General features: G+C 35.3%; 1 protein-coding gene across 1 annotated transcript in view; it reads right to left on the bottom strand.

Moving 5' to 3' along the window:
- Positions 1-19,945, bottom strand: part of LOC132562516 (F-BAR domain only protein 2-like) — a 39,217-nt gene extending 19,272 nt beyond the window's left edge. Inside the window, exons 1-13 of the mRNA XM_060227262.1 lie at positions 19,900-19,945; positions 16,822-16,913; positions 16,580-16,654; positions 14,333-14,474; positions 13,947-14,018; positions 13,621-13,701; positions 13,316-13,340; positions 12,326-12,405; positions 11,564-11,662; positions 11,191-11,287; positions 5,580-5,687; positions 2,979-3,011; positions 2,156-2,239 (exon numbers count right to left, since the gene is read on the bottom strand). Coding sequence (XP_060083245.1) covers positions 2,156-2,239; positions 2,979-3,011; positions 5,580-5,687; positions 11,191-11,287; positions 11,564-11,662; positions 12,326-12,405; positions 13,316-13,340; positions 13,621-13,701; positions 13,947-14,018; positions 14,333-14,474; positions 16,580-16,654; positions 16,822-16,913; positions 19,900-19,926 — 1,015 coding nt within the window. The 5' untranslated portion in view covers positions 19,927-19,945. The remainder of the gene's footprint in view (positions 1-2,155; positions 2,240-2,978; positions 3,012-5,579; positions 5,688-11,190; positions 11,288-11,563; positions 11,663-12,325; positions 12,406-13,315; positions 13,341-13,620; positions 13,702-13,946; positions 14,019-14,332; positions 14,475-16,579; positions 16,655-16,821; positions 16,914-19,899) is intronic.
- Positions 19,946-24,944: the final 4,999 nt, after the last annotated feature.

The raw sequence follows: 24,944 nt of genomic DNA, 5'->3' as shown, positions 1-24,944 counted from the left end.
CTACCGTGACTAGACCAATAAAGACATATGTCATGACACAAGGACATGTGTAATGACACATCTACTGCAACTAGACCAAAGAAGACACACGTCAAGGCACATGGACATGTGCTGTGACACATCTACCATGACTAGACCAATAAAGATGAATGTTATGACACAATGACATGTGAAATGACACATCTACCATGACAAAACCAATGAAGACATATGTCATGACACAAATATTGGTATCAATGACCCACAACGATAATCATTAAGACATTTCAAAGATACTTCATTAAGACACATGTGATGACACTTGTCATACTTGCATGTAACATCAAACTTTTGATTGAAATGACTTGCAGTCATAATATGTGCTGGCAACAAACTTCAATATAATCATAAGACAAAAAAATTATCAAGAAAGTGTCACTATTCTATCAGTAATAACTAGCAATAGACCATACTATGCTGCCTGTCAATGACAGCTGTGCGATGAGAAACTGACGCAGTGTAATAAAAGTACTGATGATTATAATAGAATGAGGCAGATACTCAACTGAATAGTAAATTAGTCTTTTACAAGAGAATAGCAGTGTTAATCATCCTAAGCATTGCTTCAGTGTATCCCTACTATTTCAGAATAGCAAAGCTTCCATATAGCATGGTACTTCCAGCAGGAAATCAGATCATTTTGAAGCAATAGGCTCACACAAAACAAATCCTTCAACATAGTTGTAAAGCATGCTTAAGTATGTAAAAAAAGGTGCAAAATTCTCATTAGTAGGTGTGTTATTGAAGAAGTAGATGTTTTTGACGAGCGGATACTGATGTTTCCCACTCCACTGTGTTTGTCCTTCCACCTTCATGCATGATCTGATAGCAAACACCACCTGACCCCACAGTAATTTTATACATAAAGCTTATCATCACCTTTCCAATATCTAGCCCACTGTCAACGACCAAACATATCAACTTCAATTCTAATTCTAGTTTTTCCTTCAGTGTCCCTCTAAGTTTTTCACTGCTATAAATGATGTGGACTTTTGTTTGAAACTACAAACAAATATTTGATATGCCTCTAGAAATAACCAAGACGATGAAATACAAATATACCTTTGATGTTTCATAGTTTAGACGAAGCCATGAATTATAACCAATATGTATACAAGCTGTTCACTGATCTCACATGAAAAGCCCAACAATAAGCTATTTGACCTCGTTATCTAACCAGTCTAGTACAGAATATACACACTAACTTCTAATATACTATTTGACCTGGTTATCTAACCAGCCTAGAACACAATATACACACTAACTTCTAATATACTATTTGACCTCGTTATCTAACCAGTCTAAACACAATATACACACTAACTTCTAATATACTATTTGACCTCATTATCTAACCAGTCTAGTACACATTATACACACTAACTTTTAATATACTATTTGACCTCGTTATCTAACCAGTCTAGAACACAATATACACACTAACTTTTAATATACTATTTGACCTCGTTATCTAACCAGTCTAGAACACAATATACACACTATTTGACCTCATTATCTAACCAGTCTAAACACAATGTACACACTAACTTCTAATATACTATTTGATCTGGTTATCTTACCAGTCTAGTACACATCATATACACTAGATTCTACTAAACTGTTTGACCTCTTTATCTCACAAGTTTAGTTCACAAAATATACACTAACTTCTCATCCACTTTAGAGGTTTAACATACAAAATGGAATGGAGTAACTGGCAAATTCTATGAAAGCTCTCAACTAAAAAATAAACAATATGATACAACTTTCCTATAATCTTACCCTGACCCTACCTACCAGTAGTATGTCCATGCTGGGATTGAAACCTGTACCCAAATGTTGATGTTTTGTTTGTAGATTAGATAGCCATACAATGTTATGATGTATCCTGACAAACCTTGGGTATATTCCAGTCTACTTATTCCCAATCTCCATTGATAACCTCTGCCAACTTGAGTTAGATCATGCACACTACATTTAATATTATTGCAGCACCAGCAAATTAATCAGAACTACTTATAAAAAACACTGTCAACTGGGGGCTACTTTACAATACAGATGGTTGGACACACACAACGCACACATCAACCCACAACAAAAGAGAGGAGGTTATTACATGTCCTGGACACGCGGAGCTTTACACTGCGACTGAGAGGACCTGGTTGGTCGGACAAGACCGGACTGGGACTCCCACTGGAGTCTGGAAGGAGACAATCAGGGAAAAAAAAAGACACATATCAATTCTATTATGCACTTAATCTTCAAATCTCACACCATTTTCTTTCAAATTGAAAAAAAAATCACTCAACTAGCTACACGTAAATTCATTTGTCATCTTCATTCTCAACAAATTTTACTGATAACATTGATGTTTCTTTTTCATTTATACACAAACATAGTTTATAAACATGTTTTTGACACCAACTCTCTTTGCTTGCATCCTTCTGTTACAGGAAATGACTTATCATAGAACAATTACAACCTTATTTACATTATTACATACAGTTATATTTCCTCAACATAGCAAACATCAAAATATGAAAATTACTCTGAAGAATTCAGCTACAATATATCTGATACAGAATTTCATCTGCACCAGTACAATCGCACGATATATTTTAAATGTTTTCCTAAATTTCAAAGTAAATATAAAACATTCTCATATCATATATAAAGATGCCACTGAATCTTGATTTTTCATCCCTACTAACGGTGATGCTATACAAGTGATGCTGAATGTTTAATGCAGGCTCAGTGTTGGGGTATGTTCTGGGAGGAAGGATTTACTGATGAGAGAAGGTGCAATGGTCTACTCATTTATGTATGTAGCAGTCAATTGGAAAAGTGCATGCAACATGTCGAACCATGTTGTAGTTCTTATCTATGATAAACACATGGACAAAATTTTGAACAACGTAAGTATAAAACTGAAGGCATACATGAACGATGAGCTTTAGAAGCAGAAGTAGAATCTGAAAAGAAAAGAAAATCCTACAATAGTCAACCCCTTATTAGTATAAAAATGTAAATGTTAAAGAGTTTCACTCTAATCAATACCTCTGTAGTACCTCTGTTCAGTATACCTGTACACCTCTGGTCAGTATACCTGTACACCTCTGGTCAGTATACCTGTATACCTCTGGTCAGTATACCTGTATACAGTAGGTACAACACCTCTGGTCAGTATACCTGTATACCTCTGGTCAGTATACCTGTATACCTCTGGTCAGTATACCTGTATACAGTAGGTACAACACCTCTGGTTAGTATACCTGTACACCTCTGGTCAGTATACCTGTATACAGTAGGTACAACACCTCTGGTCAGTATATCTGTATACAGTAGGTACAACACCTCTGGTCAGTATACCTGTATACAGTAGGTACAACACCTCTGGTCAGTATACCTGTATACAGTAGGTACAACACCTCTGGTCAGTATACCTGTATACAGTAGGTACAACACTTCTGGTCAGTATACCTGTAGACAGTAGGTACAACACCTCTGGTCAGTATACCTGTATACAGTAGGTACAACACCTCTTGTCAGTATACCTGTATACAGTAGGCAGTATACCTGTATACAGTAGGTACAACACCTCTGGTCAGTATACCTGTATACAGTAGGTACAACACCTCTGGTTAGTATACCTGTATACAGTAGGCAGTATACCTGTATACAGTAGGTACAACACCTCTGGTCAGTAAACCTGTATACAGTAGGTACAACACCTCTGGTCAGTATACCTGTATACAGTAGGTACAACACCTCTGGTCAGTATACCTGTATACAGTAGGTACAACACCTCTGGTCAGTATACCTGTATACAGTAGGTACACCACCTCTGGCCAGTATACCTTTATACAGTAGGCAGTATACCTGTATACAGTAGGTACACCACCTCTGGTCAGTATACCTGAATATTATAGGTATAACTTAAGTTGGTAATTTTTAGAATTATAACAGGTCTTTATTGTACCTATCTACAATAGATTTTAACACCTGTGGTCAGTGTACCTATCTACAATAGATTTTAACACCTGTGGTCAGTGTACCTATCTACAATAGATTTTAACACCTGTGGTCAGTGTATACCTGCATATAGTACGTAATACCAGTGGTTGATTTTTACCTGTCAATAGTAGGATTAGCACCTGCAGTCAGTGTATATCTGCATATAATATGTAAAACACCAGTGTTCAATTTTAACCAATGAACGGTAGGTATAAAACCTGTGGTCAGTTTTAACCCGTCAAAAGTAGGAATAGCACTTGTGGTCAGTGTATACCCATAAACAGTAGGTGTAGCACCTGTTGTCAATTTTTACCTGTCAGTAATAGGAATAGCACTTGTGATCAGTGTATACCTGTAAATAGTAGGTATAACATCTGTGGTCAGTGTATACCTGTTTATAGTAGGTATAACATCTGTGGTCAACGTATATCTATTTATAGTAGGTACAATACCTGTGGTCAGTGTATACCTGCTTATAGTAGGTCTAACATCTGTGGTCAGTGTATACCTGTTTATATTAGGTATAACATCTGTGGTCAACATATATCTATTTATAGTAGGTACAATACCTGTGGTCAGTGTATACCTGCAATATATAGCAAGTATACCGGTAATACAGTGTTTACCTGTAAATAATAGGTATTACATTTTTGGTCAGTGTATACCTATAAATTAGAGGTATAACACCAGCCTGTGGTCAGTGAATTTCCACATTTATAACTGACACACATTTAATGACATTTGATCCCTATTCCATGCCGCAATGTTAGTTTATAAGTCAACACTGAGCTTTATTCTAGGATTAGTTAGCAGTAAGTAACATGGTGATTCGTTGTTACAATTAGAAACCTACCCAGACTCATTTAATTCTTCTACACAGCCTCATTTAATTCTCCTACGAAAACTCAGTTCTTGATAAAAGTTGATCTACAATTTTGGAATTTGATTGAGAAACACACACAAGTTTTCATCAATCAGGGAAACTACAGAACAAAATGGGAAATTTTGTACTAACTTCTAAACAACTGATCATAACTAATCACATTGAGAAAGAGGCCTTTGAGAACCTTCTCTTCTAACACAAAATCACCATAAATTGTTAGGAGCATTCAGTTGTTCTCTCGTCAACACAAAGCTGAAATTGCTTTTCATTTGCTAATCATGTTGTATTTTCTAATACAAATCTGAAGTCTTTTACTGTTACATCAAACCACCATAGTTAATCTTCAGTGAGCCCTTGGGTTTATACATTATCTTTGACTCAAAGTCAACAGGTGAGTGTATTACAGGACAATGAAAAAATGAGTTGATTTAAATTCTTAACAACATTATGTATGGATGGGCTTACTACCTGGCAAGTGATTATTGTTAGATATATATGGTATGTGATTTACGACGGAGAACAACTGGATTTTTTAAATATTAGGATTACAACACCTGTTCGCCCAGAGAACTATAAGATATTAAGTAATAAATGTAGGCAACTTTTAAAGCATAAACATAAACAAAACATGTATTAAGCTCACCTTGTCCACGCTTCTCGGAGAAGCTCTCTCGTTTGTCATTGGGTTCCGGTGACATGGGACGTGGGGCTGGCAAACTTGATAGGTCTGGTTCCACAAACTCTATTGGACCTGGGAAGAACAATGACAAACTAAGATGAAATTCAGAGCCAAGTACACTGTACTTATCAAATGAATGTAAATGTCAGTATTATAATAATTAATGATCAACATGATAGTAGACTTAACAAATTCAAATCTTTGCTATCAATAGCTATAGAATAAACTTAAGGTTACTATCAATAGCTTTCGAATGAACTTAAGGCTTTATAAATTCAACAACATTTCTTTTCATTGTAAAGCAGTTTAAATGCTCTGGCAATTCTAGTCTCAATAACTCATCACAGTTTTTACAAAACCGTTTATCATCACAAATCAGTGATTGGAAAGTGGTGTGACTGAGGATTATCTATCTATACTAAGCTGATATAACCTTGTAACAACTGTCAAATTCTACAATTTAGACAACTTTGGATGATCTGATAATTAGTGCAATATTGACAGACAAAAATACAAGATGGGTGTTGGCTTATAATAACTGTAGAATACTTAACAGTTTTTTTTTCAGTTTTCATGCGATAGTTGAGTTGAAGACAGAATATTACAGTCAACCTAGTTATGTCAATCTCATATAACTCACAGACCCCAATTAATTCAAGTATTAGTTCTGGCCAAACTTTATAGCAAACATTTGAACTCACTAACAACCTGAAGTCTTCCCATCTTACCTTCGACATATCATTAAAATGTCACTTAAATTTCATTTCAAGTTGTACATCCCACTTTCAAATATTTCAATATTCACATATGAATTTAGAATGAAAGAAAGACTCTGATTTGATCAAGTATACCATAAAAACTAAACTAAAGACATAAAACACCATTTGAGATAAGAAGTAAAAAATAGCCTTGTAACACTTAAAAGGTGCAGTATAGAACTGGAAAAGAATTAAAAGAAAAGAGTATTATATTGGCATATCAGTGAAGTAAACAAACCTTTCCCCAGACAAAGAGAAAAAAATATAAATAAATGGTGAGGATTTACTCATAAGGACAGGATTGCTTATAAGTTTTGCAAAATATTTGATATAAACTCTGCGTACCACAATGTTTGTGACATTATCAGCATTTTTTTTATTTCTTTGCAGAAAAAAGTTTTATTTCTGAAACCAAGCAATATATAAATTCATTCACAAGATGATAAACATAATGTATGGTCTGGCTTATCATCACCTTACTTTCATCTGTAATGCTTTGACATTTTATTGTGTTTTTTACTATCTTTATTTACACATGCTTGTCAAAATAAATAGCTTTATAGAGCTGATATTTTACTGTTTGTATAAACATCTATGGTATAAAATTAATCTCCCTGTATCATAAATGTTAATCACTGTTGTAACAGCTGGCACTGACGGCTATCATCACAAACTCCTAGCAGTACAGCGATTCCAAAAATAAGACATCAGTCACATTGGGGAGTACACCAAGTAGGTAATGCAGCACACACTCTGCAGCATATGTGACATCAGATTAGGTATATATTTACAATGAACACACCACCACAAGAATTAGTATTATCTGTTCATCACTTTCATCTTTTCTAGACATTGTATTTGTGACAATATGAAAAAATCAGATTTCTTTGGGAAAACAAGTGATAACTTCTTGTATATTTTTTGTCAACCTTTCCTACCTAGGAGAGAACCAGCTGATTTCTGGGCCCAATGTTAAACAAAAAGTTTTAGTCAATCTTCATAATTGTTCATAATTTCAGAAATTGATTTTTCCATTTGAAAGGGATGCTTAAATTGTGTAGTTTTTAGATTCTGGGAAGGAGGGTCTATAGAGGTCCTTTCTGAAGCTTGGAAGTTTTACATGTATGCAATCTCTCCTGTGGAAATTCCAGAAAATGGCCAGAATGTAATTGGTCCATTTTCTTGGAAGGCTGTAAATGCTACAATGGACATTCCAGGATGAGAATGGGTCAATAAAAAAATTCTTGTTATTGGTTTCTGATTTCACTGCATTGACAACACGAGTTAATCAAATATGCAAACACACAATCCCAACAGCACACTTTAGTTGATCTAGGCAGCCTATGTCTAGAAATTCTTAACACAGTAGTCCAAACCACTCCACATAAGCAGTCTAACTATCCTAGGCTAGGTACTAACAGTAATATCACACTAATGAAACAAACGGATAAAAGGGTGACATGCAAGAAAAATGAAAAATGTTCAAACATTGAGGAAAGTATTGGGAACCACTAACAACTAAACAAATTTCATAAAATGAAAATTTAAAAACAAGAGTTTAGTTTGCTGACCATAATATATCAGGCAATATAAATATGTGATCACAAAACATATGTAAACTTCGGGCCTTCACTCAATGTTTATATGTATAGATATAATAACCCTTTCTTAAAGTTCATCTAATCATATTTACCACAATAGTGAGTGGAATACGTGATGTGGATAAAAGACATATCAAACAACATACAAAAGACTAGATAGATATACAGACTGATAATTTTTTCTAATTTTGATAGTCTGTGATTTGTTTCCCACACCTCATTAGTTAAAAAGCTATTTGGTTACTACCACTTTCCTTAAACTTTTGAGTTATGGACCACTGTATATCAATACACAATCTTAACTGTACAACATTTAACAGCACAGCTTTGGTTAGAGTCATCAGTACCTGTGTAATCCCAACAACGCATGACTGACAAGGGAGAAAAAGGGGGAACATGGTGTCAGAAATATCACAACAGTGTCACATAGTGTCACATAGTCACGTTACATAATCTCTCAAACTTGTGTCACATAGTGTCACATAGTCACGTTACATAATCTCTCAAATTTGTGTCACATAGTGTCACATAGTCACGTTACATAATCTCTCAAACTTGTGTCACATAGTCATGTTACATAATCTCTCAAACTTGTGTCACATAGTGTCACATAGTGTCACATAGTCACGTTACATAATCTCTCAAACTTGTGTCACATAGTCATGTTACATAATCTCTCAAACTTGTGTCACATAGTGTCACAGTCACGTTACATAATCTCTCAAAATTGTGTCATATAATGTCACATAGTCACGTTACATAATCTCTCAAACTTGTTAAAGTACTCAGAACATCCTACTACTCAGAACATCCTACAAATTCTTATTTATCTATTTATATATAAAAATGATGTTAAGCAAATTTTGTGAAAGATTAGCAGAATTCACATAAACTGGTGCAGCAAAAGTAAGGCCACACTTGTTGAGAGCGAGATTAAATTGAAGATTTTTCTTGATACTGACAGAGTGGCTAAATTCAACAATATTAAATGAAATTTCAAATGTAAAATAACGAAATCAGAAAAGCCAAATTAATAAAAACAATTTTTGCAGTAAGATATTAAATAAGCCATATTGCTTCAGGTTTGAAAGCTTTCTCTACAAAATATTCCAATAAATTGAGCTTGAACGGCAACAAGCTAAACAAGGCTATGTGTTTCTTATTATGTAAAATCAAAGCAAAACAATGTCCCAAACAAATATTTAAGACAGGTACAGAGAGACAAAAATACTGTTAACATGTAGAGTGTTGTACCAGGTTTTTTACATTAATAGAATAAACATGACAAGGAGTGGACTTTTGACACATCAACACCTCACAAGATATCAATCAGATTGATACAACGTATTTCAATACAAGATACCCTCGACAGAGGCAGGGCATACTTAGTAGAACTTTCAAATATAAGGCCTGCCACGTATCCATGTAAATCTAGGGCCTGTCACACATTCATATAAATCTAGGGCCTGTCACATATCCATGTAAATCTAGGGCATGCCACGTATCAATAGATATCTAGGGCCTGCCACGTATCCATGTAAATCTAGGGCCTGCCACACATTCATGTAAATCTAGGGCCTGCCACACATCCATATAAATCTAGGGCCTGCCATGTATCCATGTAAATCTAGGGCCTGCCACACATTCATGTAAATCTAGGGCCTGCCAAACATACATGTAAATCTAGGGCCTGCCACACATTCATGTAAATCTAGGGCCTGCCACACATCCATATAAATCTAGGGCCTGCCATGTATCCATGTAAATCTAGGGCCTGCCACACATTCATGTAAATCTAGGGCCTGCCACACATCCATGTAAATCTAAGGCCTGCCACACATTCATATTAATATAGGACCTGTCACACATACATGTAAATCTAAGGCCTGCCACACAATGATGTAAATCTAGGGCCTGCCATACATTCATGTAAATCTAAGGTCTGCCACACATTCATGTAAATCTAAGGCCTGCCACACAATGATGTAAATCTATGGCCTACCACACAATGATGTAAATCTACCACACGTATTGATGTAAATCTAGGGCCTGCCACACATCCATATAAATCTAGGGCCTGTCACACATTCATATAAATCTAGGGCCTGTCACACATTCATGTAAATCTAGGGCCTGTCACACATTCATATAAATCTAGGGCCTGCCACATATCAATGTAAATCTAGGGCCTGCCACGTATCCATATAAATCTAGGGCCTGCCACGTATCCATATAAATCTAGGGCCTGCCATGTATCCATGTAAATCTATGGCCTGCCACACAATGATGTAAATCTAAGGCCTGCCAAACATACATGTAAATCTAGGGCCTGCCACACATTCATGTAAATCTAGGGCCTGCCACACAATGATGTAAATCTAAGGCCTGCCACACAATGATGTAAATCTAGGGTCTGCCACGTATTGATGTAAATCTAGGGCCTGCCACACATCCATATAAATCTAGGGCCTGTCACACATTCATATAAATCTAGGGCCTGTCACACATTCATGTAAATCTAGGGCCTGTCACACATTCATATAAATCTAGGGCCTGCCACATATCCATGTAAATCTAGGGCCTGCCATGTATCCATATAAATCTAGGGCCTGCCACGTATCCATATAAATCTAGGGCCTGCCACGTATCCATGTAAATCTATGGCCTGCCACACAATGATGTAAATCTAAGGCCTGCCACACAATCATGTAAATCTAGGGCCTGCCACACATTCATGTAACATTAGGGCCTGCCACACAATGATGTAAATCTAGGGCCTGCCACATATTCATGTAACTCTAGGGCCTGCCATACATTGATGTAAATCTAGAGCCTGCCATACATTCATGTAAATCTATGGTCTGCCACACATTCATGTAAATCTAAGGCCTGCCACACAATGATGTAAATCTAGGGCCTGCCACACATTCATGTAACATTAGGGCCTGCCATATATTGATGTAAATCTAGGGCCTGCCATACATTCATGTAAATCAAGGGCCTGCCACACATTCATGTAAATCAAGGGTCTGCCACACATTCATGTAAATCTAAGATCTTTCACACATTCATGTAAATCTAGGGTCTGCCATACATTCACATAAATCCTCAATTGCATTCATTCTGATCATTTTAATCACCCTCCCTCTGTCCAGTGGATGTATTTATGGAACAGTTGTAATAACAAGGATATCCTTAAGAGTTGTCTGCTCTTACCTGGTTTTTCAGTTCCTGTTTTTTTGGAAGCAATAAAATTTTCTAATAATTTCTGTACAGAAAGTTCATCACAGCTTGCTTTGAATTCTTTGTGAACCTGAAATAAACCATAACTAATTACTGAATTCTGAACAAAATATAGACATTCAGTATTAGCATTAAGTACATATGGTACACCCATACATTTTTATGATAAATCTGGATTTGTTCTAGGCTTCATTTTGAACATTAGAATGCATCACTTACTTATCACAACATCAAAATTCTTTCCAATAATTTTACTCCAAATCTAACACCGCATCAGTATGATTATCAGGGAAATTTTTGAAGGCAGGATCAATTGACCAGTATTTCAGGAGAATAGAGGACCTACCTGGCCTATCAATGCATGCTCATTTTCCCAGGCTTTGGCATAGGTATCAATAAAGTCTTTCATCTGACATATATGTTCTTCTTGTAGCTCTTGGAAGTGCTGAAAAAGTATCACAAATTATAACAATATCAACACTGGACTGAAGGGACAACTATTGTAGGCATCATCGTAATTATACAGAACTTACAAGGAGTCATTGTCTTAAATATACCTCATTTATTGTGTTTATGTCTGGAAATACGCCCACCAATATCTATAGTTGCTTTGTAGAATCACTAATAGCTATTTCACCGTCCTGTAATATATCACTGTGACATGATAAACAGGCAATGTGTTCTTCACGGCCTAGTGAAGGATAAATAAACTAAGATGTCTCCAAGGCAAAACAGGAAAGTACAGATTTTAAAAATCGTTCTTGGTTTTTCTTTCACACAAATGTATATGATTGTTTTTGTTTGATGGGTTTATTGCCTTATCAATAGTCAGGGTCATTTTGAGGTGGGGTCTCCTAGTAGTAACTGTTAACTACCTTAATGAACAACATATGGGAGGCCTGACACATCCCATCCAGAGCAATTAAATTAAGGACACAACCATGTCAGCACAGATCCTTTCCCAGCTTTATGAGGTACACAAACCACAACAGTTAGTGAACAACACACCTTGGACCATTACCTAAGGTAACATTGCCGATTGCTCTAACTGACTAAGCTATCGATAGCCCCATAGCTGTATGGATCTGATGCCCTGATATCTACTCACCTTACAGGATCCCAACATTTTGGTTTCAAATTCATTCCTAACAGTTGCATATTTATCCACTAAGTTTTTATAATCATCACCTGCAACAGCAATATCAAGAATTAGTGTTAAAGATGGTTATCTTTCCAAACAAGATTTTTGATTGTTTTGATGCATAATTAAAGGATTGCTTTAATACTATATCAATTTTCTTAAGACATATTTTGGAAAAAATATTTTTAGCATTATATAAGACGACACACAGCTGCCAGGAAGTGTAGTACAGTTGAAACTCATCTCAAAATCACTTGAGTCCAAAATTCCATTTGAGTTCAAATAATTTTCAAGTCTCGATTTTCCCCCTTTTTTTTATGTAATTTTAGTTTGGTTGATTCAAATTTCAATGAGTCGAAATTTCAGTTGAGTTAAAGCGATTTTTCAGTCCCTTAATTATAAAGCAAGCAAAAAGTCATTTGTTGTCTCGGAATTTATTTTTGTCAAAACATTGTCTTATCTTCTGACGAAATTGGCCAATACATACAGGAGTAGAAAGTCACCTGTGTGTTATACATGGCTAATTGCGGCGTATCAGTCCGTTGTACACATAACACTTGGTGACTGGCGATCAATTACCGTGTGCGGGACAGACGGACATGAGTAAAATGTTATATGATTGTAATTGTAATTACATGTTCTATAGTTTGAATGTAAAAACAATAAAAGGATAATATGAAAACAAATTTATTTGTTTATTTACTGCCATTTATGTAACAGATTAAACTACTCTGTATGTGTACTATCATAGCCCTGTTTCGTTCAACTGTAATCAATGTCAGAAAACTGATATCAATTAATTTATACACTTTTTTTGAGTCGAAATATGGATAAGTCGAAAAATTTACCACGGTCCATTGAATTTTGTGATAACGAGTTCGACTATTAATTTTGGAAAAGATTACTCACACTACTTTTTACAGTATTTTGAAAATATCTTTGACTTTTTATACTTACTAGCTTTTTTACATTTTACTTCAGCCTGCAAAAAAATCAGAATGAATTGATAAGGCCTAGTTTTATAACAAGTTTATATATCATAATCTTCATTTACTGTTATACAGAATCTATATTTGTTGATATATAAATAACACTTTATGAAATTCACAATCTTAACTTTCCATTATGAATGAAAATTCTATTCAGCCCAGTTTCAAATAGTCAAAATTTTACTGTACCTAAATCTCCACTTTTTCCTTAAGTCACAATTAACAGTGATCTAAGTAACCTATAAGGTAAAGCCATCTAAATAGAACATTTACCTTCTCCATGTCTTTCTGTGATGCAGATTCTCTCTTTAGTCTTTCTCGTTCTAAACATCGTGTATGGTATAATTCTTTTGCCTGCATTCCAGACACAATTTCAAATTAGCTATTTTCTTAGGTGAAGTTTGAGAAATTATGAATACAATAACATTTGAAAAAAACAAATTACAAGTTACTAAATTTCTGATTGGAGGAACAAGTTGTAAGTTTTTGCTTTTTTAATGCATTTAACAGCAACTGAATAGTTACGTCCAATAGAAAATTCACTTCAATTTATCTGAACACACTTGGCTGTATATATCTAGACAGGATGTAAAACGTACTTTATGTAATGATGTGGTGATCTGTTGTATGGAATGAACAATTTCTTGTGTTCCTGATTCGCTCTCTTTCATCTAAAAGTAAAGGTTGTAAAAAGAAACATTCAAACAAGAAAAGGTCATCATTAAAATATCAGATAAGAAGATTAATTTATTCACGACCAAAGATCATCATTTCTTGTAAAACATCAACAATAATCAAAATTTTCATGTATCATGATTTTTGATCATCTTCTCCTCCCTCTCTTTTTTTGTTCAATTTACTGCTATAAAATCGAAGTTGCATATAATCAGAGGTTATTGACAATACACACACATGCAGTTGTACTTCAAATGGACGTATTTCTACCCTTTAATTACTTATGATATGGCATGGACAAATCACCTACATTTTTGTGTCGTTTGTGTTGGTCTTCATTGTAGCGGGCGACATCCTTAATAAGGTCTGTCCAGCTATGTAAAAGCTGTGTGTGTAGAGTGGCTAGTTTCTCCGCGAGAATCTTCAACACGGTCCAGAATGGGGCGAATGTGCTGTAATCACATGTATATACATGTACGTCAATCTAGTAAAAAATCCTACGGTTAATATATTAAACCTCAGAGTTCAAAGATTTGATTTCTTTTATTGATGAAAAGGCAATATTAAGTGAATGGTCTATCAAGACTCTGTACCATCATTGAATGTAATTTACATCTTAGTTGACTGTTTCACATTTCCTTAATTTTGACAAACAATACTGACAACAAAAGTATTATAAAATGACAATGACTTACTATATCATTTCAGGATAAATCGGTGACATTTATACACATAAATAATTAAAAAAGACATAAGGGCATAATCTGGAAGTATGTGTTGTATGGGAGGTGCAAATGTGAAATACTACAGAAATTGGTTTCTACATTGATGTACAACAACTTGTCTATGATATTATTCTAAAGTAATGGACTTGTTTTGTGACTGGTATTCTAAAGTAATGGACTTGTTTTGTGACTGGTAATGTATCTAGCTGTGTTATACATGTGTCTAATAGGTATGAGGTAGGTAAATATGCTGTCTGAGGATAATAATTATACTTTCACAATTAGTATCTGATTAATTCAAGTATTCTGAGGAATAATATATTTTCATAATCAAAATTGAAAGATGTAAAAGAAAGAGATTACTCATGAATGCCTCCTTTTGAGTCCCTGGTGAATAAAACACATGGAAAACTGTCAGGATATTAAAGTATATAATATTTAATATTTAATTCAAATTGTAGCTGTATCCCAAAATATCCAAAGATTAAATATTTTATATCAAATGATATACACTTTAAAATGGTACTGTAAATATGTACATGTGACAAACACTTATTATAGGAAATTTTCATTTTTCAAAAACCTGATGCACATTATACACAAGAACAATGCACTTTCATGAAAGGTCAAGGTCAACAAAAATTGTTTATGTATTTTAGCCAATGCCTTTCTATATAAAAGATGATTGTTTAATGATGCTGTCAAAGCCATAAAAACACAATGATTCATCTTTCCTTATTTGATGTGTTCTGGTTTCATCTCGATGAATTATGGAACATAGAAATTAATTGCTTTAAGTCACTTTAACAATGCAGATATTTCCTTAAACAAAAGCAATAGATCTGTCGTAGAATTGTAGCACTGCATCATACAATCAGTAAACAAATGTCCATTCATAAGTGGTAGTAAGCTTGCTGTATTATTACTCCATCCAAATTATGCATAACAAATTGTAAATCATTAAAATTACACAGTGTTAAAAAATTTAATGTTGAGAAATGTTGATGGGAGTTTTAAACCATGAGAGTGGCATCGTTATTGCAGAAACATGTCAAATCGTCCTACTTTTTGCGTCCAGGACAAGTCCATCATCAGGGTAAAACAGTGTTGTTGTTTTACATTATGACATAGTCCCGATTGAGGCACGAAATGAAAGTTTAATCAATTCCAGTATTACAACATTCTTTGATGTAAGATGCTAGGTATTTCATCATTTTAAATTGTTTTTGAGACGTGTATCCTTTACTTATCATACCAAAATCTCTGATATCGAAGAAATCAAGTATCAGTAGGTTTTTCTGGCATAGACTTGGTCTTAATTTCCGTTGATCACCAAAATTTCTAATATTGCAGCTCTTAAAGTCATAACAGATCGCAGACAAGGTGTATAAAGTTATTTAGAGTCTACCTTGTTCTATTCAATGAAAACATTGTTTTCTGATCAGGAGACAATTAGTTTTATCCAGCCCAGTATCTGCACTAGGTGGCAAAATTTACACTTCCAAGAAATTTAAAAGAAAGAAATTCCTAAAATATCTCTGTGTATTATCCACGAATACGCACAATATTTACAGTAGATCTATTATAGTACATCTACTTTTCTGTAATGCAGTTAGAATTAAAGAACCTTGTCTTAATAAAGTGTTTAATCTTCAATCCAACTCATATTGGATCTTGGACCTTGGATGTCTGAAGGTATACATACAAAGACAATGTCCTTTGGTGGTCACTTTTTGTAGTACATATCTTGTACTATTGTTTATTTACACTGTATCCATAAACAAATGGTACAGATGTATTGTTGGATATATAAGTGGTCTGTCATGACTTACCCAACCTGGGTGCTGGAGGCAGCTGTTCTCGCTAGCTTGTTAAGTAGAGTGCTGTAACTTTCCTCTACCTTACAGCTGTCAAGTGAAAGCAATAAATATTTTATTCAATATGATAATTTTGTAGTTCTATAATTACTTCAGTTAAAGGAGACATTTCAAAAGGTTGATAACCATGATCATAAGAAAATGAAATAGAACATTTGTATAACTGCACAGTGAAGATGAAAAAATAACTAACATACCTTTCCCTAAGGAAATCAATGAATTCTTTTGATGCAGTTTGGCCATGTTTCATGTTATGGTATAACACAAAAAAGCCATTGTTCTTCTCTCCCTGGAAAGATAAAATAAAACTTTACTACATGGAACAGAAGTCTTAAAACATAAACATCGAACGAGTGTGACGTTTTGACGACTACATGGTCACCTTCATCAGACAAATGACCAGTGTGGAATGTACTAGAACAAAATCGCATCCACATTGCCATGAAAACATGGATACTCTGATTTGGCAATCCAGAAAGTCAACAAGGAATATGATGCAAGAAAAAAAAAAAGAGAGACAAAACACAGAGGAAAAGAACGAAATAAAAGGACAAGTTGTCATCCCTTACATCAAAGGCCTGCCTAAGACCATTCAGAGGATTTACAGTGGTCATGTCATTGCAGCAGCCTTGAAACCTAACAAGACACTCTGAATTATTCCAGTCCATCCTAAGGATAAAACACCCAAAGAAAATGTCACAAAATGTGTACACAAAATCAAAGGCACGAACTCAGATGCATCATATATTGGAGAAACCGGCAGGAGATTTGGGCTCCGATTCAATGAACATCAGAAAGACGCAAATCCCAAGAAGCCAAAAAATTATATAGATTAGAGCAAAAACACTCACATTCCCAGATCAATAAATCTGCATAGGGTAAACAACCATTTCAGATGGTTGGTTAAGGAAGCCATCTTGATTCACCGCAGCAGATCAGTACTTAATAGGGATGAGGGGGGCCACAGACTCTTACACATCTATGACTAGGTGTTAAACAAAGTGTAGCCGAACTGGCTACAGTGCATTGTTACCATCTGGTGTATTGTTTTTGTCTATAATATGTTAACCATCTTGCCACACTATTTTCAACCTTAGTGTACATAGGATTGTAGTACAGTCGAAAAAGTTAGTCAAATCTGTACCATCTTGTACACTGGTCATTTGTCTGATGAAGGTGACTGTGTGTCATCAAAATGTCCCACTCTAATCTTATATTGGTTGTGTTATAAGAACTTCTATTCTATTGACATTACCATCCTGAAGAAAATGTTAATATGATTTAAATTCTCTAATTTCTGTTAACAACCAGTCATGTTTTGTCTTCTCCATCATAAATTCTGCATTATACCAAAAGCCATCATTTTGCATGATATTGAAATTAACTGGGAAATACAGGAATATAACAATATAATCAGATATGATTCAATTCATGTTGTGGGGCTAATGTACATGCATTTCATCAACTTTAACAAATCTAATGAAATAAACTTTCCATGAAGCTTCTTGGTAATTTTGAAATCTGAATTCACAAATTATATTAGGAAGGTTGCAGTGGTATCCATCTTGGATTAACTTGAAAACCTGAAATCTAAAAATTTTTGGGAATGATCAGAACTATTTATCATTTATCTGTTTTCCATGTCAAATCTCAACTTAAATCAAGTATACTTGTTCCTGATTCTAATGTTTGTGTACACATTTTGTTAGTCCCATTACCGTGTCACCTTACAACCTGAGGCTGAACAGGCCTTAGTTTTCAATTAAATATCCAGTTTGCTACCATCAGTTCTAATGTATAATGAAAGATAGATTGACAACAGTCAGAGTGACACCTGGATCCTAGTTAGTCACAGACCAGGGCTAGACAGATAAAGTATAAAGCAAGTAGATTTCTATTTTATGCTAGTGCATTCATTAAAAGTAAATGAATAATGAATCATATTTGCAAATTATAAATCTTTAAAATTGATGTGCACAGTAAAAACATATAATTTAATAATGAATAAAACATGTTGACACCTCCAATTACGTCTAGCTGATATCCCAAAACTCATGTTCCATACTGAATGTCAAGTTTGACCATTCAAGTTGTTCTGGTATTGCCTGTAAATATTGTGCTAATAATTCATATTGCTCATAACAAACTAAAAAACAAGGCATTCATTGTTTGTGATAATGGAAGTGCATTGACAGCAGTGATAAAGAGTGTAAACACATGTTTGCTGTGAAATGAAAAGTTCTTAAGCACATGGTTTACTTTTCTGCATTTGCATATAAATATCTATCACAATTCATTCCTCCCCACCACCTTTACACTACACGATTACTTGTCAACTTCAATTTATTTAAGCATGGGGAACTGCTTCCCTATTCCTATGGCAGTTTCAATGTTTCAAATCATCCTATTGACAAACTGAACTAATTCTTCTATCCTGAATCCTCAGATTATCCTTGCACTATTCAACAATTCTTTGTTTTGTACTTGATTAGTTCTTTTTATAAGGACCTGTACCACACCTGTTAATGAAGAATTTGAGAAAAAGACATAGGAAAAAAAGGAAAGAAAACTTCACCAAGATTTCCCTTTAATATTTCAATAAGAAAGAAGTTATTATTTATAATGTATTTTTCATGTGAACTATACGCTTCCTAACACACAGTTTCATAAATAACTATATTGTAAAGTATTGATATTTTCCTATCAAAACTGTGAATGATGTTACCAATTGGAAGCAACATGAAGATGTCCAATACCGACAACAGATCAATCGCAATCAGCTGCCATGGGATATTGCAGATCATAACAAACATGAACTCAATCGGTATATCGGTATATTACAGGTATTTGTTTATATTGGATCAATGACTGCTCAAAAATTAAAACGAACATCATAAAGCCGAACATATTCGACCAAACATTCAGATTATGTTGTTTTGAATTCGAACTTCTCTTGATTGCGACAACCTGCATTTGGTACCCAATTATACGAATTAATAGGTTACTTTAGATACATCAACAAACAACATTTTTAAATAGCGATGTCCGAAAGATTGAAAATCAATTTAAGGTTTTATTTTATTCCGTTTGGTTAAAATTCAACACTAGACATCGTTTGCATGCTGACAGTTAATCGCCACACCGACACTTGACAGGATGAGGGTACACCCCCTTTTTCAAACGGCTAACATTTGCGATTGCAATACTCGACAGCCAAATAAACTGCTTTCTCAAGGAGATGCATAACTATTAATATGAAAATCCAAATGCCATACCCAGAAGTGATCTGCAAATGTCGTCATCCTGGACTTATTAAATTCATCTGGAGAGATACAGAAAATGGCGATTTATTTTGATGTAGCGCACATGCGCATTGAACATTGAAATGAGGTCAACTGAACGCTTGTAAACAGCCAACTTTTTCATGCGGAACGTGGCAATAGTTTACCTTAACAAATCGGAAGGTATATTCCGCGAAAGTTTCAAAGGAAGCACAGGTAGGCCCAGTCTTCCTTTCCTTGTCTAAACATATTAAAGTGCTTGAAAAACACAAACTGATCAAAATTAGTTTTAACAATATGGAGGGTATGATGAAATATAAAAGCGAGATTGTCTGGAAATGACTGTAAAAAAGAAAGGTTGCCCCAAAAATGACAATCATGCAAATTGTGGTAATGAAACCAGACAAATAGGCCTACCAAGCCAAAGTGTACCAAATATGTTAATCAAAGTATCTTAGTACGCAGGTACACCAATATAACAATATAATGTCTTGTTCGAAGGATTTAGACTTATTGTTGATCGCAAAAGAGACAAAAAATGTCTAAACATTAGTTCTGGACAGCAATGTGTTGCAGAGTGGCCATTTAGCTGAGCTTTATCATGTGAACTATTGATGTGTGTCACTAGTCATACCCCATTGATTTTGAATGCTGATTAAATTCATTCACCATTGAATATTATGAGTATATGTTACATTGACTGACAAGTATTTGTACTTTTTCTCAGTATACTTTTACATGTTGAAGTAAAACATCATTCTACATATGATGAAATAATGTATCAATCCATTTTCTAATGGCAGTGTTTTCTGGTTGTTTGTTATGTAAATAAAAATTAAATCAGTATGGAATTTTGCTCTGATTCATACCAGGTACAGGTTTGCAGTCTTTCTGAAATCCCAACACAGTTTGGGGAATTAGATAAAGACATCTGAGTGGGATCATACTGTTCATTTATATTAGTTTTATCCTTATTTAATATATTTCTTCAGATGAAAATTACAACAATGTTCTTGATAAAATTTCAGCTAGGTTACATTTAAGTGATTAATAGTATTATCAAAGTAGCTTTAGGTATGATCAGATTTGAATATCTATTGTTAATTTACAACTTTTGATATATGTTTCAAGTATTAACACATGCTTAAGTGCATGTCTAGTAGAACATTGGCACAATGGCAGGATGAGTAAAGGCAGCAAGATCTTGGAGTACCTGGAAACAGGTAAAACAGGATTCACACAAAAATAGGTTGCTGAATTTAAAGAAATGTGTAAATACTTAATATTGTTGAGTGCTGTTTTTGTATTATAAAATTCCAAACATGAACTTAGAAGTCATTTGCACTGAAAGTGTTCAGCCAGCAGATGAATTTGTTGATGTAACAAGTTGGTGAGGTGACTTAGTAAAGCTGAAGTAATATTGAAGTGGACATAAAACATGGCATCTGGTGATTCCAAACAACCCTGTTATTAATGAATTAGAAGATTGTTATTTATGACTTTAAAACATGTCTGTTAAATTTGATGTTATTAAAAGAATGAAAACCAGGATATGGACCTAGGAGGTGCAGGAAACTCGAACAAGGGTGCTGGAACTAGTGACCACCCTTACCAACCTTAAGATACTTTACAAGATACAAAATATACTAAAAGGATAAAGAAACGCAGGGTGAACTTTAAACCAGAAATTAAGTATGATATCGGGCTTCATTTAAAACAAAATTTTGTATACTTACAGATAAATTAAAGCTTAAAAATTTCCAAAGTCTGTATTTTGCATCTGACTATTGGTTTAGAGGTACTAACGATTAAATTGAATGGACCCATAGGATTTTGAAATTGAAATTGAACTGAGTCATCAATATCTTGTGTGTCCGCCGTTTGCTGTGGTCACGGCCCTTATTCTTCTGGTCAAAGAGTTCATGAGAGCGTTAATCCGTCTTATGGGGATGTTGTCCCACTCTTCAATCAGAGCTCTGGTCAACTGCTCTCCAGTAGCAGGGGGTGGCTGGCACTTTCGAACCTGTCTATCCAACTGGTCCCAAAGATGCTCGATCGGGGACAAATCAGGGCTATATGGCGGCCAATCTAGTGGTTGAATGTTGTTGTTGGCCAGAAAGACTTGGCTAATCCTTGCTACATGGGGCCTAGCATTATCCTGCTGGAGGGTTAGATTATGCTGCTGTAAGAAAGGGATAACATGGGGTCGGAGGATCTCATCTCTATATTTAGCTGCTGTTAAATTGCCATCAATAACAACCAATTGTGATTTTAACCCGTGTGAGATTCCTCCCCACACTATTACTGAACTGCCCCCAAACCTATCCCTCTCGACAACGCAAGCGTCCGTAAAACGTTCGCCATGACGACGTCAGTAGACACATTGACAGCCATCAGATCGATAAAGACAGAATCGAGACTCGTCCGTGAAGAAAACTTGTCTCCACTGCCTCAGTGGAAACCGTAGTGGAGCATGTGCAGCGACCCAGGCCATACAACGCTGACGTCGAGCAGGGGTAAGGTGTGGACCTACGTAGGGGCGATGTGCTCTTACACCAACTTTTCGTAATCGGTTCCTTACAGTTTGTGAACTTATAGGACGCCCATGATTTCCACGAACATTAAGTGCACTCTCAACGGCAGTAAGGCGCCGATTACGCACATGAGAGACGACGATATAGCGATCCTGATGTCGTGACGTTACGCGTGGATGTCCTGACCTAGGTCGATTGGCCAGTCATCCAGTTTCCTGAAGACGTCTTTCAAGATGTTTTATGGTAGAAACATTAACACCAAAGTGCCTGGCAACCTGATTTTGCAGCTGTCCTTGCATCAGCATCTGAATGGCCTGACCCCTCTGAACTTCTGTGAGTCGTGCCATTCTTAAAATGAACCAAATTCTCAATTAATTTTAGGGAAGCAGTTGGTCTGTATAAAGACTAACGAAGAGTGACTTGACCAACACTGCATGAGACCAGAACAACACGGTGCATGAGATTCTTTTTTTTTCCTTCCTCCGTTTACCAGAGCTGCGCACTGTACCGTGACTAAATTTTCGATACATGACAAGGTGTAATATGACCTAATTACTCAATCCACAAAGTTTCACTTTATTTGGAGAACGTGTTTTCAAAATATCGGAATAAATATTACCCTGCGTTTCTTTATCCTTTCAGTATAGTTGTATATCTTGCAATCTAATGTTAACATTCACTTAATATGAAAGACCATTTAAACAGTGAAATTACCATTTATGAAGGCCACTGGATGTAAATAATCATGTAAAAATCAAAGGAAAGCAAAAATATGTTTTAATTTTAGCTCACCTGGTCTGAAGGACTGGTGAGTTTATGTCAGGGTAAGGCGTTCATTGTCTGTCATCTGTTGTCCAGGAGCCGTCTACTTTTTACTAAAAATTGCTACTAGTCATGAACGATTGAACAAATTTTGACAAAATTTGGTTAGAAGCATCCTTGGGGAGAGGGGAACCACGCTTCTATCAAAATTGGTCCCAGGTCCCAAGGGACAGGAGGGGCATGCCCAAAATGGAAAATTTTACAAGTTCTTTAAAATCCTACTCCTGTAGGAATGAATGGATATTGCCCAAATTTGGTCTGAATCATTCTTAGGTGAAGGGGAATCAATGTTAGGTGTCTGTCCCCTTGGCCTGGTCCCATTTCAGGAAATAGAGTAAATTCTTTAAAATCCTATTCCTTTTGTAGGAATGAATATGTACTGCCCATACCATATTTAGTCTGAGATATTCTTTGGTGAAGGGGAATCGGTGGATCTAATTGGCGAAATAGATCAAATTCCTTCAAATACTACTTCTCTATTAGGAATAATCGGATATTGCGTAAATTTGGTCAGAAGTGTCCTTGGGTGAAGGGGAACAAAGGTTGTGTAAGGATTAGTTCTCAGCAACCAGAGGCATTAGGGATGTGACCCAATAAGGGAAAAAGAGCAATCTCCTGTAGCAATGATTGGATTTTACCCAAATTTGGTCTGAAGTATTATTAGGTGAAGGGAAATTCAGTTCTGTATAAATGGTGCATCCTGACCCTATAAGCCGGGATGGGTGGGACTAATTGGAGAAATGTAAGTTTTTGAAATAATCCTTCCATACAAGGATATTGTTGAAGTTGGTCAAAACAGTTTTTAGTTCTCCTGGCCTGAAGGTTCTGAGAAAAAAAAATGAAATCACCCAAGAATGCTTCAGATCAAATTTGGGTGAAGACCAACCAAGTGGTTGTTTTCAGCCCCCTTTGCATGAGGGGTGGGGCCCAATGGTGGAAATAGTGCAAATTCAATAAAATCTTATTCCTCCTGTAAAAATTGATGGATTTTGCCCAGATTTAGTCTGAAGCATATTGGAGGGTAGAGCCAAATAGTGGAAAAAGTGCAAATTCAATAAATTCCTACTCCACCTGTAGGAAGGGGATTTGATTTTCTCCAGATTTAGTCTGACCATCGTTGGATGAAACAAAATCAGTTTTGTACAAATGGTAGGTCTCAGCCTGCTAAGGCTGGAGATATCACCCAAATTTGGTCAAAAGTTTATTGAGCAAATGTACCTGGTATGTTTGAAAAATATTTGAAATTCTTTATTAAATGGCTGAATAGCTAAATTAGCAGAGGTGAGCGATGCAGGCTCATTGGGCCTCTTGTTATGAATAGTGAATCTAACTTCTGTTTACCACAAGAGCGGGACTCAATAGGGAAATTATATAAGAAATTGATTGTCATATTTGAAATTCTTTATTGAATGGCTGAATAGCTAAATTAGCCAGGTGAATGATGCAGGCCCCTTGAACATCTTGATTTTTTGGGTTTTTTTTATTGTTGTCCTGTATTGGATGTCATCCCAGTAATTGCAAATATAGTCCAATAGAATTTAAATTAAAGATCTACTTGGTGAAATCACATAGAAAATGAGGTTAGACCAGACATGCTGGTGACAAAGCAATTTTGTTTGTAGTTCCATGCATATTTAAGTATACCATAATTAATCCAATACCTGAAATATGACATTGATGTCA

Source organism: Ylistrum balloti, unplaced genomic scaffold, assembly GCF_031769215.1.
Source record: "Ylistrum balloti isolate Yb309-2 unplaced genomic scaffold, AGI_CSIRO_Ybal_v1 Utg371442, whole genome shotgun sequence".
NCBI classification, from domain to species: domain Eukaryota; kingdom Metazoa; phylum Mollusca; class Bivalvia; order Pectinida; family Pectinidae; genus Ylistrum; species Ylistrum balloti.
Note: the sequence above shows the minus strand (reverse complement) of the source record. Positions and strands in the feature narration are given on the sequence as shown.